Source organism: Rhagoletis pomonella, unplaced genomic scaffold, assembly GCF_013731165.1.
Source record: "Rhagoletis pomonella isolate Grant_MI unplaced genomic scaffold, Rhpom_1.0 Rhpom_scaffold_00066, whole genome shotgun sequence".
NCBI classification, from domain to species: domain Eukaryota; kingdom Metazoa; phylum Arthropoda; class Insecta; order Diptera; family Tephritidae; genus Rhagoletis; species Rhagoletis pomonella.
Window position 1 is genome coordinate 71,393 of NW_023458620.1, and position 20,032 is coordinate 91,424.

Consider the following 20,032-nt stretch of genomic DNA (forward strand, 5'->3'; position numbering starts at 1 on the left):
GCCGAGTACTGGCGTTCACCCCGGTGGACGAACGTCTAGCCACAATCCGCATCAAAGCTAGATTCTTCAACATCTCGCTCATCTGCGCCCATGCCCCGACGGAAGAGAAGGATGAGGCGTCCAAGGATCTCTTCTATGAGCGCTTGGGACGTACATATGAGCGCTGCCCCCGACACGATGTCAAAATCGTGCTTGGCGATTTTAATGCCAAGGTGGGCAAGGAAGGGATCTTTGGCGCCACTGTCGGAAAATTCAGCCTCCACGACGAAACGTCCGATAACGGACTGAGGCTGATCAAGTCGAGCCGGGGCCCGAAATATGGTAATATGTAGTACTAGGTTCCAGCATAAGAACATCCACCAAGCTACATGGCTGTCTCCAGATCGAAAAACGAGAAACCAAATCGATCATGTTGTGATAGACGGAAGGCATGCTTCAAGCGTTTTGGACGTACGTACACTCCGAGGGCCAAACATCGACTCGGACCACTATCTTGTTGTAGCCAAGATACGCACCCGCCTCTGTGCAGCAAAAAATGTGCGCCCAACAATGCAAGGAAAGCTTAACGTCGAAAAGCTGCATCACAACAGACGGCCAATTTATTCGCCACTCGACTCACACACCTGCTCTCTGAGAGCACTCTTCAACAATCCGACGTATGCGAGCAGTGGAACCACATTTCCCGATCATTCAGTACCGCCGCCGAAGAAGTAGTTGGATTTCAGCGAGCCCGAAAGAACAACTGGTACGATGAGGAATGGCAAGAAGCCATGTGGGACCGTTATAGGGAACTGAAGAAGGAAGCGAGACGTATTTGCCGCAATAAGAAGAGAGAGGCCGAAATACGTGAGTGCGAAGAGCTTGAGATGCTGGCCGACAGGAAGAACGCCCGAAAATTCTACCAGAGGGTTAGGCGACTAACGGAAGGTTTCAAGACCGGGGCGAACTCCTGTAAGAACAACAATGGCGACCTAGTGACCGATGTCCAGAATATACTTAAATTGTGGAGGGAACACTTTTATAACCTACTGAATGGTAGCAGCGCTGAAAGTAGTGAGGAAGACGAACCCGAGTCCCCAGTCGATGATGATGGAGTAGCTGTAGCCTGACTATGACGAGGTACGAATAGCGATTACGCGGCTGAAAAACAACAAAGCTGCTGGAGCTGACGGCCTGCCAGCCGAGCTATTCAAGTACGGCGGCGAGGAGCTGATGAGGTGCATGCATCAGCTCGTATGCAGAATATGGTCAGATGAACGCATGCCCGACGACTGGAATGTAAGTGTGCTCTGCCCAATCCACAAGAAAGGCGACCCCGCCATACGCGCCAACTACCGCGGAATTAGCCTTCTAAGCATAGGTTACAAGGTCTTATCGAGCGTATTGTGCGAAAGACTGAAGCCCACCGTCAACGAGCTGATTGGACCTTATCAGTGTGGCTTTAGGCCTGGAAAATCCACCATAGATCAGGTATTCACAATACGCCAAATCTTGGAAAAGACCCGCGAGAATAGGATCGACACACACCATCTATTTGCCGATTTCAAAGCCGCTTTCGACAGCACGAAGAGAAGTTGCCTTTATGCCGCGATGTCTGAATTTGGTATCCCCGCGAAACTAATACGGCTGTGTAAAATGACGTTGAGCAATACCACCAACTCCGTCAGAATAGGGAAGGACCTCTCCGAGCCGTTTGATACCAAACGAGGTTTCAGACAAGGGGACTTCCTTTCGTGTGATTTCTTTAATCTTATGTTGGAGAAGATAATAAGAGCCGCAGAACTGAACCGCTCAGGCACAATACTTTATAAGAGCGTACAATTGCTGGCGTATGCCGACGACATCGATATTATCGGTAAAAACAAGGGCTACGTCTATTCTGCGTTCTCGGGATTGGATAGGGAAGCAAAGCGAATGGATCTGGTGGTGAACGAAGACAGAACGAAGTATCTCCTGTCAGCACACAAACAGTCAGAGCATGCGCGTCTTGGCACCCACGTCACTGTTGACAGTTACAAGTTTGAAAAAGTGGACGACTTCGTTTATTTGGGAACCAGCATTAACACCAATAATAATGTCAGCCTTGAAATCCAACGGAGAATCACTCTTGCCAACAAGTGCTACTTTGGGCTGAGTAGGCAATTGAGAAGTAAAGTCCTCTCTCGTCGTACAAAGATCACACTCTATAAGTCACTCATCATGCCTGTGTTGGTGTATGGCGCGGAAGCATGGACAATGAAAGCATCTGATGAGGCGGCTCTTGGAGTTTTCGAGAGAAAGATTCTGCGAAAGATTTACGGACCTTTACGCGTTGGTGATGGCGAATATCGCAGACGATTTAACGATGAGCTGTATGAGCTTTACAACGATATAGACATAGTTCAGCGAATTAAAATTCAGCGGCTCCGCTGGCTTGGCCATGTCGTTCGGATGGACAGAAACGCTCCTGCTCTGAAAATATTCAACGCGGGCCGCGATGCTGGTAACAGAGGAAGAGGAAGGCCTCCTCTGCGTTGGAAAGACCAGGTGGAGAAGGACTTGGCTTCACTTGGCATTTTCAATTGGCGTCAGTTAGCACAGAAGAGAAATGACTGCGTGCTGTTTTGGACTCGGCCAAAATCGCTTAGGCGGTTACAGCGCCAAATAAGAAGAAGAAGAATCATTACAATTTATAATCATTACTTAACAGCTCTAACTTAGAATGTAGAGAGCAATATATATCAGGGCTTATATCTTGTCATCTATTGCAGGTGACTTGGTACTTTTACAGCTACGTTTTCCTTTGCACGGAAACCTTCTGGCGGCAACATTATCGATATTATTATTATTACCTTCCTTTTATTAGCTCGGGATGTAACTATGTAATAAAAAAAAAAGATGCAGCGATTTCTATTCTCAAGTCACATACCTGATGACAGTACGAATGGCAATTATAATAGGGAGGTTTTAGTTTTTTAAACTATAATTTTATTTTTACATAGAAGCATAAGTTGAGCCGTTTTCATGGTACAGTGATTACGGGTGTTGTCTTCCCGGAGAGCTCATATTCCGATCTGCTTTATTTGAAATACATCATTGCTGCCACCTTCTTGAAGAGAACTTATTTAATTAGCAAAAGCCGAAAAATAAAAATTTTTTTAGTAAACAAATTCACAATTTTTATTGCTCACTTTATTTCAAACGTTCTTCCCTTGTTTTCAAAAATTATAAAAGTAAAATAATCAACATCGAAAAATGCGTCAAAATGAAAATAAGGCAGCACGAATTTCGATGTAAAGCAAAACTCTCTGGGAGGACAATACCTGTGAATAATTGTATCAGGAGCTCTTTCCTTGTTATTTTATTCTTGGATGAAAACTAGTCAATTTTTTTAAAAAAATTCCGGTTAAGTCCGGTAAGAATACTTCCAAAACGCTGATGTCAAGATATAAAAACACGCACAAATATTGCCCTATTATATCTTATATCTAGCAACCAAACAGATAGCTGAACAACAATAAATTTTATCCTGTGAAGACGGCCAGTGATGAAACAAGGCTATTGAATGGCTGTTCACCAACCGGATCGGACTTACACAACTGGGTCATGGTAACCCCGTACAGCCGTGAACATTCTTTTTTTTTGACATTCCCCTTTGCACTGGGGCAAATTCCCATTGGAAGAATAATGGAACCAGTCCAAATGACGCAGTGCCCTGCACTTACTCCGTGTCCGCCAACCGAGGGCGCTAAAGATGTGAAAATCGTCATATGAAGAGACAGTGAGGTAATTCCATTATCCCTACAAACAATTGGAGTCATAAGTGAGTCTTATGGAGTCCTATTTCGTAGCCTTTACGCTCATAATGAGCTCTTTTAGGAGTCCGAAATGGGGGTGTTTCCTTTCCTCCGAAGGTCTTGGGCTCTTATTGCCCTCATACATGACTAGTGTGTCCAAGTATTTCATAGCTGAAAGAAGTACAGCTTAAGTTGGGTTAAGTTAACGGCGAGAGCCCATTACGAAATTTCGAATGCAGCTAATTTTGATTCCTGAGAGCTCAGTGTTTATTCAGAAGTGCGAGCCAAAATGCCTCCATCTTAGCATTCCGAAGGTTGGACAGTCTAAAAGAAAGTGTGGAGGTGATTCCACTTTATCTTCTTCTTGACAGCTGATACAAAAGGATCAGTTGAAATTCCTAGTCTCGCCGCATGTATACCAATCGCACAATGGCCTGTCAGAACCCACATCACTAGCCCTTGAGAGGTGACGTGTTTTAAAGTGCTTTATAAAAACATTTGCTGCAGCAGAGCAACGTCTTTTTTTTCCTTTTTTGTGTCACAAAAGGTCCCGGTTTCCCTCAGCCTAATAGCTAATAGCAGTTCGTGCTCGACAATTCTGTCTGCAATAACCGCAGGCGCCGTGTTCAACATATGTATGTTAAGCGCCAGTGTAGGTGTAGGTTCCTAATGCTCCGCTAATTCTTGTTTTACAAGTGAAGACTCCTCTAGTGAGTTTCACCAGACGAGGGCTCCTTGAAGCAATATGGGATTAAATCTGGTTTCCTAGAGGTAATGGATAAATTTTAAATATACCGATAGCTCCCCTACTTCAGTACAAGGCAACCGACACCTTTCCTACCCTTTCCTCAATGTTAGGCTTACCTGTTACCTGTCTCAGGTAACCTTGAGCCAGATCGAAAAGGATGTATAGAAATCGTCCCTTAACCAAAAGTTCCACATCATCTACATAGGCGATCATCCGACAGCAGACTTTTCCAGTTCCTCTAGAAGGTCGCTTACAACCGCAATCCAGAGAGGGGGAGTTCTTTCACGAATTGAGCTGTAGATAAGCCTTATGGGGTTGGTTTCAACTTGACTATTGCCTCTGGAGTGACATTGTTGAAGGCCCCCTCGATATCGGAGAAGGCCCTTAATGCATAATCTTCATGCGTGAAGGCTTCCTCTGACCACTTTACCAATGTGTGCAGGGCGGTATTCACCGGCCTTTTCTTGCAATAAGCATATTGAACTCTTGAAAGACAGACACGAGGAATCGCGTTTCTTATGTACAGGTCTTCCAGTCTTTCTATCGTTTTTAGAAAAGCGTTTTTAGCAAAAACGAAGAGACTGATAGGCTTAAAATCCCTAGAAGGAACATGAGAGCCTTCTCTGGCTTTCGGAATGAACGCAACACTGACTACCGTCCAAGCCTTAAGCATGTACCCGGTCCTCACGCAGTTCGCATAAACAGGATCCATCCAATTGCACGACACCTTCAGAGCCCTCCTCAGCTGCGCAGGTATGATGCCATCGGTCCCGGCGACTTTAATGGTTTGAACGAATTTATATTTAAACGCAAAAACATTTATATCATGCATCAAAAGTGCGATAGCGATCCGAAAATTTTCGCTAATTGGTTACAGAATCTTGCTTCTAAAGTACAAAATATCGCAAAGAAGTACATATGAATGTACTTTGAAGTACGAACTACAATAGTGAAAAAAGAAGTACTGTACTTCCGAAAGAAGTGCGGTTGGTCACATTATACATGACTATATTCGGAATCCTTAGGCCATTCCAACATACATACTTACATAATTTTAATAGCAGCAGCTGCAGGTAAATTTTGAATATTTTGTTTTTGTTTCCTAATTATTTTCAATTTCTGTATCAAGAAGTTTAAATATAAATTTCGAATCTTTATTGATTCTATATCGGCACAAAGTTCTGTCTCATAACCTGGATCATATATGACTCCTTAAAGATTCATATAGGAGTAAGAAACTCATACATATTTCTTACCCACTTAGGGCTCCTTTCGGACTCATATATTTTCAACGCTCAGAATATGATTGTGGGGATACTTCATCTTATATATATCTGTGTTGGTGTGAAGTAGTTGCTTGTGTCGAAAGGCTGGCTTTGGTATAATGCGGCGTTTGCAGCTAACGATTGCGAATGACTCATTGGAGCGAGGCGTTGAAGAACTTTTGGAAAATAAACGTGCAAGAAGTAGTTCCGATGCTAGCATATTGACTATATTCGTATTAAGTCTCATCGAAAATTCCTTGTTGTTTAAAGAATAAAGGGAATGCCACATTGTACAAGAGCCGGCTTCCCGACGTGGGCTGCTATTCCATACGAAAATATACGTTATATTATATTACTTGGTATTAAACATTATATCGAGCCCTAACCGCCAAAATAACGTAAGCGACATTTTTTTCAAAATTTTCTTTTTGATGCAGAAATGCATCTTGATGCTCTAGGAATATTTCTGCATCAAAAAGAAAATTTTGGAAAAAATGTCGCTTATGTTATTTTGGCGGTTAGGGCTCGATATACTATATACTAATTAAATATGTATAACATTAATCCCATGCAGTAAGCGTCACCAACGCCAGCATAACAGCGGCCTCAACAACTTGGCAGAAACAGCTACCATAGTAGCGATTATTACAACGCATGACCGTGCGCACCAGCGGCACACATCAGCGCTCGACAACAACTCGCCACTCAGCGCAACCCCGACCGCATACCGGCGTCCACAACTCGTGCGCAACAACAACAACGACGGTTGCAACAGAGCAACCGTAAACACAACACCAGCAGCGACCGCCTTTAGCGGCAACAAAAAGTGCAACAACGCAACAACAACAAAATTTTTGCGAGAAAACAACAACAAAGATCGTTTTAACAGAGCAACCGTAAACATATCACCAGCAGCGATCGACTTTAGCGGCAACAACAGCAAGTGCAACAACGCAACAACAGCAAAAGTTGCGCGAGGCAACAACAACAACGACGGTTGCAACAAAGCAACCGTCATCACAACACCAGCAGCGACCGCCTTTAGCGGAAACAACAACAAGTCCAACAACAGCAAACGGTGCGCGAAGTAACAACAACAACAGCGGTTGCAACGAAACAACCGTAACGACAACACCGGCTACAACAACATCAGCAGTGCCCCACCAAGGCCTGCTGCAACACAAGCGGTGAGTCCTTCGGGCCCTAGTACATTCGGGCATAGAGTAGTATACATAGCAATATATATACATATGCATAGGCATATACATAGGTATATACATATGAATGTGTAACTCATATACATATGAGCCATTCATTTTTAGGTCGAACGGATTTCGTAAAAAAAATTATGTCATGTCTCCGATTCGCTTCAAAAATTTCGTCACCGACAAAGCGTTTAGATAATGAAGATAACAAATTGGAAGCTGTGACCCGTAGCTCGTCGTTTTCAATGTGTTCAGTACTTTACACTCTCATTCTCAAAATAATGTGACGTCACACCCAGTTGCTCTCAGCGGGACTGGCGCAATCTTGTATTCTATCATTCTTGCTAAAACGTGTTCGAGGATTTTTTTTTTTCTGAGATATGGTCTGTTCAACTTTGAATTTTTTCGTGATTCTGACTAATCATGTACTTCTTAAAATCGTTATATCACGGGTTCTGCTCATCGTAGAGACGCCGTTTTAAAGCTAAAGAAACGGGCTTAATATTTCTATATATAAGTTCGTCAAGATTGTCTTAAAGCTAACTCAGCTATTAGCAGTTAAACTTTTTGAAGTTGATTTGCATAGTGAAGACCAGTAAATTAGGGATTTCAAATTATACCATCGTAATCCTTGTTTAACTCTCTATAAAAAAACGTGGTTCAAAGAAGTTGGCGTTTTTCAAGAACTATTTTTTTTAAATATTTTTCTTTATGACGAGTTGGCATATTTTGTGAGAATCAACAATTTTTTGTAATTTGTGTTCGAAAACTTATGTTGAGATATATTTGGTAAGGTACTAAACATCGGGTTTTTGCAAGAATTTAAATTTTATTGCAGATTCCGATAGAATACCTATCCAGGTATAATATTTGTACGTCAAGATTTTTCTTTAAGGCGACCAACCCCTAGAAATGGGCGGGGCAATTGTAGGACCAAAATTAGTAAAACGCAGATTTTATTGCGGATTTTGGCAGAATATCGCTTCGTTAACAATATTTGTTTCACAACTTTTTCAATCCATATAGATATTCTGGTGAAATCCACAATAAAGTCTAAAATTTTCACTTTGTTTTTAATATAGCCACGCCCATTTCTAGAATATTCTATATAGAAATGTTAAGCCCGTTGCTTTAGCTTTAAAACGACGTTAATATGACGTCTCTAGGATAAGCAGAACACGAGATATAACGATTTGAAGAAGTATATGATTAGTCAGAAACACGAAAAAATGCAAACTTTGACGGATCATACCCCGAAGAAAAATAAGAAAAAAAATTCCTCGAACACGTGTTAGCTTATTTCATGTATAGAACCTATACAAAAAATTTGAAGCTAATTGAAAGTGTGACACCAAATTTGGTGTCCGATATGAAAAGAATGTCTCATATATGCCCATGTATACGTACCTACCTAAACAATTACTTGCCTAAGAGGAATAAAAAAAGAGAAACAACTTATATATATACATATATATATATAGAGTTTAATTTAATCAGGAAGGAATAGCTATAAAAGTTGGATTGAACTTGGAAATGCAATTAAAACTATCATAAATCAAGGTTTAAATAAGACAAACTAGAATATAATTATTTAATTAATTCAACTGTAAAATATAAATCAAAACAAAATATGAGAAGGATTAGATCCAAATTAGATTAAAGAAGAAAAGGAAAAAAAGAATTCATTGGATAACGAATAAATTCAAGTTCTAGCGAATTGCAAGCGAATGTACGTTGTCGTTTTTTTAAGTACATTTCTTTATACATTTGAAGTGGAATTTTTGTAATATTTTCAGTCTTGTACAAAAATTTGAGTGAACAGACGTGTTGTGCGATACTATTTTCAGCACAAACGGGCTTTTACAAGATATGCATTTGCATATGTAAATGCTACTTGTTTGTATGTCCCCGTATATTAAAATGTATCAGAACAGTAGCATTTACATATGGGGATACATATCTTGTAAGAATGCTTTAGTACTGTTTCATTAATGCATTTTTGTATGTTTGAAACATTAATACAGCTATATGCATACAGCAGTAGTACAAGTGTATGATTAAGGTACGCATAGGCTCTGAGAAACCACGCATGTTAAATGGAAATGAAGGTTCATTTATACTGGCATGTATACACAGCAGCAAGCTCATGCCACCAACAGCGATGTCGTATGCATAAAATTTCTACTGGGTACGTACACTTATGCTGATAAACCGCGAAAAATTAGATTTTTAATTGAAACATATTTTATCCCTCGGTAATTTAGTAGATAAAAAAGAAAAATCGACCGAAGTATAAAAAAATGCATAAATTAAATTAAATTCAGATAGCCCCTATTTATATAAACAACTAAACCCGAATTTTAAATAAACCGGAGCATATAATATTAATAAAAATAGATTGGCGCTTACACAAATGTAAGCTCCTGCTCTGATGGTAACACTGCAACGTTGTTGACGTGTTTGTAATCGCTCTGCGGAAAATTAAAAAAAAACAGCCGAATTGTTGGGATTTTAACCAGCGTTAGAGCCAGTGACTTAAATAGCGAAGTGCTAATAAACTGTGCTATTTGCAAGCACAAAAATTTGTTTCATTTTGATTAAACAAACAAATAAATATAGCTAGAGACATAAAAGTGCAGTGAGGTGACAAAAACAATAAGGCGCGAAAATGGATAAATGCCATAAGTGCAAGAATCCAATTCGCGGTGACAGCGGAATCCGCTGTGATGGTGTGTGTGGTAAAGTGTGGCACTGGGCAAAAAAATGCTCTGAATTGGATGAGTACAGTGCGAATGTACTCAAAGAAAACAACTTTGTGCGCTTTATGTGTAACCAATGTCACACATACATGCATAACATCGATGAGGTGCTCCGAAATATGAACTTAACAATAGAGAAAAATAGTCAAAAGATCCAAGAGTGTAATGATGACTTCCAGGAGTCGCAAAAAATGCAAGTGAAAGAGCTTAAACTTCTTTTGCAATCAATTGAGAAAAAATTTGGGGAACGCATTGATGCAATGCAAAGAGTACAAAAAACCTGTGAGGCGAGTATTCTCGAAGTGAACCAAATTAAGTCAATAGCTGACGGCGTAAAAAAGCAAAGCCATGATCTTTGCGAAGCCATAGTGCGCAATGAAAATGAGAACAAAAAAATTTGTGAAGAGATAAAGAAATCGGTGACTGCTGACGCGTTAGCTACTTACGCGGATCTCTTTAAAGGTAATACTGCGAAAGATAATAGGCCGCCGAAAATAAATAAAAAGAAGCCATTAGTTCTACAACCAAAAGAGAAGCAGGAAGTGGGAAAAACAAAAGAAGATTTGAACAAAAATGTTGACCCCTCGGGCTTGAAAATTAATAGTGTACAGGGGAGGAAAAGTGGGGCTGTAGTAATACAAACAGAAAATGAGGCTGAGCGTGAAAAAATCAAAAAGGCAATAGAGAATAAAATGAGTGATAGATATGAAATAAAAATCCCAAACGTAGCCAAGCCAAGGTTCATGGTATATAGAATGAGCTTTAAACATGAGAATGAGCAGCTCAGGGATATGATAAAAAAACAGAATGAATGCTTCAAAAATGGTAATTTCAAAATTTTGAAATCTTTTGAAACAAAAAGAGGAAATGCAAAACATTATAATGCGTTAGTAGAAACAGATGTAGATGCCTTTGCAGCCGTGCTGGCAAGCGAAAAAATAAACATAGGTTGGGAAAAATGTAGAGTCAAAGATGGAATGGATGTTACTTTCTGTTTCAAATGCAAGGGATTTAACCACATAGCTGCGAAATGTAAAGCCGATGAGGTATGTTTCAAGTGCCTAGATAACCACAAAACTGTGGAATGTTCTAAGGAAACATTAAACAAATGCATAAACTGCATTCGTGCTAATAAAAAAATTTAACTTAGGGCTTGATGAAAATCATATGACATTTAACCGACAGTGTCCTGTATACCAGAAAAAGCTCGAGCATAAAAGAAATACTGTAAATTACTAACAATTACAGCAAGTTTGTGGGGACCCTAGCGTTGAGTTTACGTCTTCTCCAGGTGTAAAGAAAGCGCTACCCAAATATTTGCAATGCGTATATCTCAATATACAGAGTTTAGTGGCTAATAAAGTTGAGCTAGAAATACTTATAGATTTTACCGACCCGGATCTACTTTTGTGTTCCGAAACATGCCTAACTGATGACATAGAGGATACGGAAATAATGTTCCCGGCGTATCAGATGATACGCTGCGACTCACACAGTAGACACACAGGGGGAGTGATAATACTCGTTCGAAGCACGCTCGGTTTTAAAACAATAACTAACAAGGCTTTAGACAAAAATGTTTGGTGTATAGTTATTCAACTCACACACTGTGATACCAGGTGGCAGCTCGGGGTGGTTTATCACTCCCCAAGCTCAAGTGATGCGGAATTTGTTACATATATGGAGGATGTCTTAGCAGAAATCTCAGAAAATTCTGTGAACACTGTTGTCATTGGCGATTTTAACATAAACATGAACGTAGTATCAACCTACAGCAGAAAACTCAATGATGTTTTCTTGCAACAAGCCATGCAACAGCTGATAAATTTTAATACGAGGGTGACGGAACATTCGGAAACACGTATTGACTTGTTGTATTCCAATGATAACCGAGTTATATGCCAAAAGGTCGAGGATCATAGAATATCTGACCACGAAACAATAATGTTTCGACTAAATGTCAATAAACTTAACCCACTTGCTAAGGAGGCAGAAGTAATATCCTGGGAGAGATATAACCCTGAGAACTTAACAAGTTTACTGACGGTATGGTGGAGTATATTACTCATTGCATTATGTGGGCCATGAGGCAGTTGACTTACTCAAAAATAACTCGCATTAGGCAGAGGAACAAATGGTATGATAGGCAATTGACAGAGATGAACAAGTATAAATCTAAATCCCATGAGAAAGCAGTGTTGTCAGGGTACTGGGGTGAATATAATTTAGTGAGAAGCAGATATAAGAAAATGGTATGATGTAAAAAAATTAAATACTTAGAGCATAAGGTGGAAATAAATAAGGGTGACAGCCGACTCATGTGGAAATACTTAAAGGAGGTAGTCAATAACACGGAGGTCAAAGAAAATATTCGGGAAGTGATAATAAATAACACCAACTACGTAGACAGCTTTGAAATAGCGGAAAACCTAAATAATTTTTTCGTGGACAGCATTTTGGAAATACATACCAATATAGAGTGTGTAAACTATGAATTTTTCGAGCCACGAGCTCCCACAAGTACGCTAAAATTTGAAGAGGTCTCAACGGAAGACATTCTTCAAATTGCCAAAAAATTTAAGCGGAAAATTGGGGGAAACAACCTACTTTCTGAAGGTGTTATTAAGGACTCTGCTGATTATATGGGATATTTCTATGCCCTACTTATAAATAAGAGTCTCCAGACAGGATCAGTACCGGAAGAATGGAAAATTTCATCAATAGTGCCCATCAAGAAAGTTAGAAAAACGGTTAAAGCTGAGGAGCTTAGGCCCATCAATACTCTCCCTAGCTTGGAAAAAATGCTAGAAACCGTTGTGAAAAACCAGCTACAGTACTATGTGGAATCCAATAAAATACTCATAAAAGAACAATCTGGATTCAGAGCTAAACATTCCTGTGAGACTGCGCTGAATCTGGTGCTTTCTCAATGGAAAGAAGATCTGAACAGACACCTTAATGTAGTGGCAGTGTTTATTGATCTTAAAAGAGCATTTGAAACCGTTGATAGGGTCCGAATGTTGGATAAACTAAAATACATTGGTATAAAAAACACTGAGCTTGACTGGTTTAGAAGCTTTCTATGTAATCGTAGGCAACAAACAATAGTTAATTCAAAGATGTCTAGTAAGATAGCCGTAGACATCGGATTACCACAGGGCTCAGTTTTGGCACCCCTACTCTTTAATATATATATAAACGATATTAAAAGTTCTCTCAAACATTGTAAAATAAAACTCTTTGCGGATGATGCCTTGTTAACGATCAGTGATAGGGAACTACCAAATGCGATTGTCAAAATGCAAGAAGATCTTAATTCTTTGTATCAATGGCTGTGTTCAAATAAACTCAAACTGAATGTGAAAAAGACTAACTTTATGGTATTTTCCAGAGCGGCAAATGCTGACTCCATAAGCCGTGAATTAAAAATCAAAGATGATAAGATGATAAGATGAAAGATATAAAAGAGCACAAATTTTTCTGTAAAGCAAAACTCGCTGGGAATCCTACGAGACATTTGACGGTCATATGACCGGTCAGCTAAATGGGAGATCTGCAGTCTTTTGGCATCATATTTTACATTAGAATTGAAGGGATTTCTGAAAAATCTGACCAGTTCTTTTGTGTAACTGTGATTTTGCATCCCTTGTCAACATATGGCCTCGGTTGATGTTAACTTAAGGTCGTTGTTTTACTGCCTTAAAATTGAAGGGAAATTTTTGCAGCGTGTTTTATGTGTATTGGTTCTATTTGAGTGTATTGAGAATCGGTCAGTCTGAAAAGGCCTTGTAGGGAAGACAATAGGTTTGTTCGTCGAAAATCCAGCGAGAATTATCACTCAAAATATCAGATTGTAAATAATAGTAATAAATAGTTTTTTTCCGAGTACCTTTCAAATCATTGGAATTAACTAAATTAATTAAGTAAACAAGTATTAACTTACATTTTTCATTTTAAAATCGCTCCAGTTTGTAAATTTTTAAATTTAACGAACTTGTTTATTCAAATTATCGTCGACAAAAAATCCAACCATGTGCCACAATCATATCTTTTTCCTAATTGCAAATTCTTGCTGGCAAAATTTTTTCCGGCTCGAATTTGTAACTTCTCTCCAAGAAAGTCTTTTTACTCGTGATTTATTTAAATAAAACATGTGAAATTTAGTTGAATCATTTTAGCCGTTTTTAGCCGGTTTTATTTGCCAATTTAGCCGGTTCATCGAAAAAGTTCTGGCAACACTGTTCACGTTATCGAAATCTTCAACCAGATTGAATGAAAGTGTACCATTCTTTAAATGCCAGACCAAGCCCAATGTTTTTGTGGATTCCGTGCTATTGAAATTAAAGGACCTTTCAACTTTTTCGTCGTTTTCGAAGTATTTGTGGTTCGAATACCATTTTGCCAACTCGAAAGCAGCCATCTTTAAAACCTTTACGACTTCTTCTCTTATAACTTTTCCGTTAAAGTTTCAGCGCCAGATAGTAGATCGTCCATATAAAACTCTTCTTGGATTACTCTCGGACCAGTTGGAAAAGATATTCAAAACGCCGATTTCTTTTAAACACCTTGTTGCCAAAAATGGTGCTGGAGAAGGACCATATGTTACAGTATTTAATTTAAATGTGCGTATTGGCATATCTTGGTTTTCACGCCACAAAACAAGCTGAAATGATCGGTCTGCCTCCCTCACTTGTACCTGTCTGTACATTTTCGTAATATCAGCTGTTATAGCGTTTTTACGACAACGGAACCGAAGCAAAATCATAAACAAATCTGGGAATGGTAGGATCGACCATTATTGTGTCATTTACAGGTCTATTCTGCACGTTTCGGAAGAGGGGGGGTGAAATAACACAAATGACAATAACGCAAATTTGTGTTATTTCCCAATTGAATGTGAATTAACACAAAGTTGCTTTATTTCATTTCTCGTTGAGCAATAAGACCAACTTTTAAACTTAACAATTGAGTAATAAAGCAAAATAGTGCACATTGGTAGTCACCCAGTTACATTTGAACGAAAGTAATACATGAACAAGTTAAATGGACGGATTTGTATGTATACAATTTTGAAAGTGCCCAGCGTCGCGGAGGTCTGCGTTCGCGCGCCGCGCCCCGTTCGCCGTCGCGCTCGCGCTCGCGCCCGCACCCCCCTCCCCTCCTTTCGCAATTATGCACTGGTGGCATTATAACCATTTAGAAAAAATAAAAATAATAAAATAACACTAGTTCACTTCTGAAACTGCTTTTTAATCTCCAAGTAATGGGATTTGTTGTGTATGGTGTTATTGCATGCATCCCACCCATAGTGGAATTTACCAGGTGCCGCTGCCTTATTTGAAAATTTGGCTATAAAATGTGACTATAAGGCAACCGAATTTCAGAAAATAAAGCGATAAAGCCGTTTTATTACTTCATCTGTTTATTGTGACATCGTTCCATGCAAATATTTTACGATTTATTCTCGATTTCAAATTCGAGTGTTTCATTTCAAGCTATTTCCTTTCCACTAATTCCAATTAAACAGCTGTTTTAGACACTTAAATAAAAAATAAAGAACTCATTAAACTTTAATTTTAAAATTTGCAAAAAAAAACTTCAATATATTCGCTGGTTATGCCGTTTTTAACAGCTCTCGCCATTTCGGAGATAAGACGGCGAAGAAATGTAGTACATATTCGCAAAAACAAGCATTTGAGAGAGCGATCACGTATCTTCGACAAGCCGGATCGACTGTAAGCCACATATTTCATTTAATTCTTTAAACTTTTATTAAAAACAGACCCAAATTCAGGTTTCTGGAGTCATTCAGAATAGACAAAGAAATGTTTGAAACTATTTTAAATAAAATTTCACCGTTTATGAAGCATCCGCAAATACGAAAGTCAATACAACTAGGAGCAGTGCTTCGTTTTCTTGCAACCAGTTCATATCAGTTAGGCGTAGCGAAAGACCATGACATTAACATTGGCAGAAGCACTTTCTCAAAGGTTTTGCACAACGTTGTCAATCACATGGAAGAGCAACTTTGTTATGAAGCCATACAATTACAAATGAGGCCGAATGAGATCGCAAAATCCAAGGAGTACTTTTACGAAAAATTTTCTTTGCCTGGCGTTATTGCCTGTGTTGACGGTACACACGTCAAAATGCTAAAGCCAGTTGTGGATGAATCAGTATTTTTAAACCGAAAAGGATATTATAGTTTGAATGCAATGATAGTTCGTATTCCAACAATTTACTCATTTCATCCTATACTAAAATCTTTGGCTTGTAGGTCTGCAACTACAATATGGAGATCTTAGCAATTGATAGCACACATCCTGGTTCTTGTCACGATTCCTTTTTTGGAATAGCAGTGAAGCTAGAGAATATTTTTCAAGGCTAAATATACCAAATAGTTTTGTTTTGGCCGATTCAGCTTATACCCTGGAGAATATCGTTTTGATACCATACAGGTCACCTCAAAACGGATCTACGCAACATATTTTTAACAACCGCCACGCAGCAGCTCGAAACATTGTGGAGCGCACCATTGGATTACTAAAAAGCCGATTTCGATGTTTACAAGGCACGTTGCAGTATGACCCCAGGTTCGTTTGCAAATTAATAAACGTGTGTTGTGCTTTGCACAATATGTGTCGCAGACGAAATATACAGATTCCGGGTGAGAGCGAAACCTCACTTGAGCCAATTGAACATTGAAATTGAGGATGAGGTAGATGCAGATGCAATAATTGCAGATAGCAATAGTTCTGCAATAAGAGAGGCCATTGCGTCTTCATTGATTTAGGTTATTTATTTTTCAATCTGATATTGTAAAATTTTGGAAAATTTTTGTAAAGTATTGTAAACGGATTCTGCGGATTTATGCATATTAGGGATGCCCGGATTTGCTTGCATTAATCCCGTGATCCCGAAAATTTTGAAATATCGAATTGATAGTAAGAATTTGTTTATGAATATTGAAGTATGATTTTTGTAAATATTATTGTATGATTTTGTAATTTCCACTTTTTATTCTGAATCTTTAGAACATTTTTGAGTATGCAGTTTTATAGCCCATACAATTTTAGTCTAATGAAGTACAAGTTTTAATCAGGTAAAAAAAATCGCGGTGATTTCTGAGATTTTTTTTGCTGACGGATTTTTGCTCCTTTTTCCATATAAGCATGAATTTCTTATGAAATAAAACGCGGGAGTCCGTTAGGTATTTTTATAGAAAATTAACAAAAAAATGTTGCTCAGAAAACTTTACGAATATTAAAAAAAAAATCAACACGTGGTCATTTGCTTGAGTCACTGCAGTCTTATGGAGTCGCTAACGATGGTTAACTTGCAGTTAGCGTTAACAAGGCATTGAGTAATCAAATCAAATCACATCTTTTGTGCTTAAATGACCAGTTACTTGTAACTGAGCGCATCTGTAAACGTTTTATCTTCATAAAATAATGATAAAACCTTTGACCCTAGGCAAATGTAGTTGGACGAATATTCGACGCGTTCATATGTATACAGTCAAATTACCATTTTTTAATCACCAAGGGTGTGATGTTACTTTAACCACTTTCACACACACACTGGGCACATATCAATATATATGAATATATACATATATACATATATATATATATGAATATATACATATATACATATATATATATATGAATATATACATATATACATATATATATATCTATGTATATATATATATATATATATATATATAGTCGCTCTTGAATTTCATTTATTTGTTTAAGAGATCATTTGATATTGCTCACATATGTTAAATACATATAAAAAACGATTGAAATTTGTTTTTTAGTATTTGAAGAACTTCCTCTTGAATTTCATTTTGCCTTTCAATATTCCTATTGAGCTGCTTCAAGTTCTCAGCCACACGCTCCAAGACCTCATTTTGGGTACTGCATAGGCCTTCTAAATCATCCGGCATCGTACGTCGCCTTCGTTTTGGCTTCGGGGGAGATTCACCTTCTTCTGCGTCTGGTACGCTACAATTTTCTTCATTTTGGCTGCTTTCCATTGCTGCATTGGCAGAACCAAAGGTCTTGCTACCTTTCATTCCCTCTGCCATCGAATACAGACCACAAAACGAAGCAATTTCTTCTTCCACTGCAGTTAATGGCAGCTGCGCAAAGGGACCACCACCTGTTGCAGTTGTTTCCTTTTTGTTATGTGCAAGCTTTTTGCGAATTGTACTTTTCCAATCAATCCATACCTATACAAAATGAAAATTAGTAAACAAATACAATAATGCAAGTAATATACACTACTTTTTCCATCCAGCTACAGCGGGCCAGCACTATTGAGAGAGGAGACAATATTCGCCCACTTTGCGTCCGCAGCGACTTTGTCACCTTTTATGTGACCTTTTGCCAAATCTACATTTTCACGCATACAAGTAATAAAAATCTGTTCTTGTTGGCTGTTCTTATGTTTACCCCTGAAATAAAAACGTTTAGATGCATTAAAATTAAACAAATTTACAATAAATTCAACAAAAGCTGTAAAAAAGTATTTCTGCTAACAGCTGATTGACAAAAGTAAACAAGATGACAGGGTTACCTTGTATAAGCAAAACAGTTTTTTCAAACCATAAGTAGTGTTAGGTTTTATATTTTTGCATTACCAAATCAATTAAAAGTTTTGAACAATTGTAAAAATCCTTTATAATTATTTAGAAATGAAAAATTTAACTCAAAAAGCTTTAAAACTAGCTTTGGCTTACTTAATTTGTTTGCCATATTTGTTCCAAGGTATTCCACTTGCTTCTTAACAGAGATAGCAACCCTTTACATTGGAAATTAGTTTCATTTCCATTTAATCATGTATAAATGTGAAAACCAGAACAGTTTTTTCTTAACCTCGATTTCATTGTATGGCCAAAAAGTACATTCAATTTTTAATTAGTTATTATTAATAAAAACTAAATTAGAAAGGAAAAGAAACATAACAGAAACAATCTCAAGACATCAAATTTCTTAATACAAATGTTTTCCATCTATCAGAAACCGAGCATAAAAGCACTCGAATTGAAATCGAAAAATTTAGTCGATTTGTGAAGCCTAGAACAGGTAGTCAAATCTAATTCGAAAAATTCACTCGAAATCGAAAACCGAAATTTGGTGGTGCAAATTCGATTTAATTCGAATTTTTTCGAATTTTCCAAAAAATTTTTTATTGAAACTTCTTAATAGAGTTCGCAGATGTTAGCGTTAAATATTCAACACAAAGTAATAAAATCTGTATCGTTCGTTCAATTTAAAAAAATGAGGTGTCAAATTAAAGACTTGTGCTTTGGGTCTGCAACATAGTTTTAGTTCTATGAAAAGGGTAGCCACAGGTTAGAAAATCAAATTCAAATAATCCCTTCCGCAGATGTTTGCTTTAAATATTTAACACCAAGTCATAAAATCTGTATCTTTCCTTCGATTTTCAAAAAGGAGGTAGGTGTCAAATGAAAGGGCTTGCCCTGTAGATGTGTAATATGGTTTTAGTTTTGTGCCATATGTAAGAAAATCAAAATCAAATTATTTCATAAGTTAAATAAATTACCCCAATATGGGTATCAATCGAAATGGTTTTGAATAAACTTTATTTTTTAATTACATTTAGGAGAGGAGCCACCTGTTTGAAAAGTCGAATTTCGTTAAAGAAATGTTGTGCTTAAAATACTATGCAACAATTAAAATATTTTTGAGGTGCACAGGTGGCACTGTCTAAAAAGTTAAACTCAAATTACACTGTGGGACAGCCGAAACCAGCCCGGACTTTGTTAACATTTTCTGAAAGAATACCAATCCAGTAATAAAACTCACAGTGGATTTGCTAAAGTTAGCTCGTGTTTATATTTAAAGGCCTACTAAAGTTTTCATGTCTCGGCCTAAGTAATTTTCAAAAAAGTGGAAAAAAAAGTTAAAATAAATGTCTGAGCGAGAATAAAAGTGAAGACATATAATAAAATTTCATGGGAAATACTTTCGTACAAATTTTAACCCATTAGCTCCCGCCTAAAAGGGTCATTTTGACCCTTACTTCAAGAAATCCCGCAAAAAGCAAATTTGGAAGGTCGTTAGAGGATTGATATATTCTAGAAAATTATTCTCCGGAAAATTTTACTAGGGGTCTTCTCAGGCAAAACCTTCATGCCACCAACGCAAAAGCCTCTAAACATTTAAAATAAAAAATCAACAAAAAAACTGTTCTTTCCAAAAAAAATTCTTAAGTTTGAGTTCGGAATAACAGTTCCTTCTTGGCA

The 20,032-nt window shown here is 37.9% G+C and overlaps 1 protein-coding gene across 1 annotated transcript; it reads right to left on the reverse strand.

The window, feature by feature from the left end:
* Window positions 1–17,490: 17,490 nt before the first annotated feature.
* Window positions 17,491–18,160, reverse strand: LOC118749842. Its single transcript, XM_036484623.1, has 2 exons — window positions 18,048–18,160; window positions 17,491–17,992 (listed from the first exon to the last, which is right to left on the reverse strand). Exons 1-2 carry the CDS (start codon window positions 18,054–18,056, stop codon window positions 17,540–17,542), a joined length of 462 nt encoding a protein of 153 aa, XP_036340516.1. The 5' UTR covers window positions 18,057–18,160; the 3' UTR covers window positions 17,491–17,539.
* Between the last annotated feature and the right edge of the window lie 1,872 nt (window positions 18,161–20,032).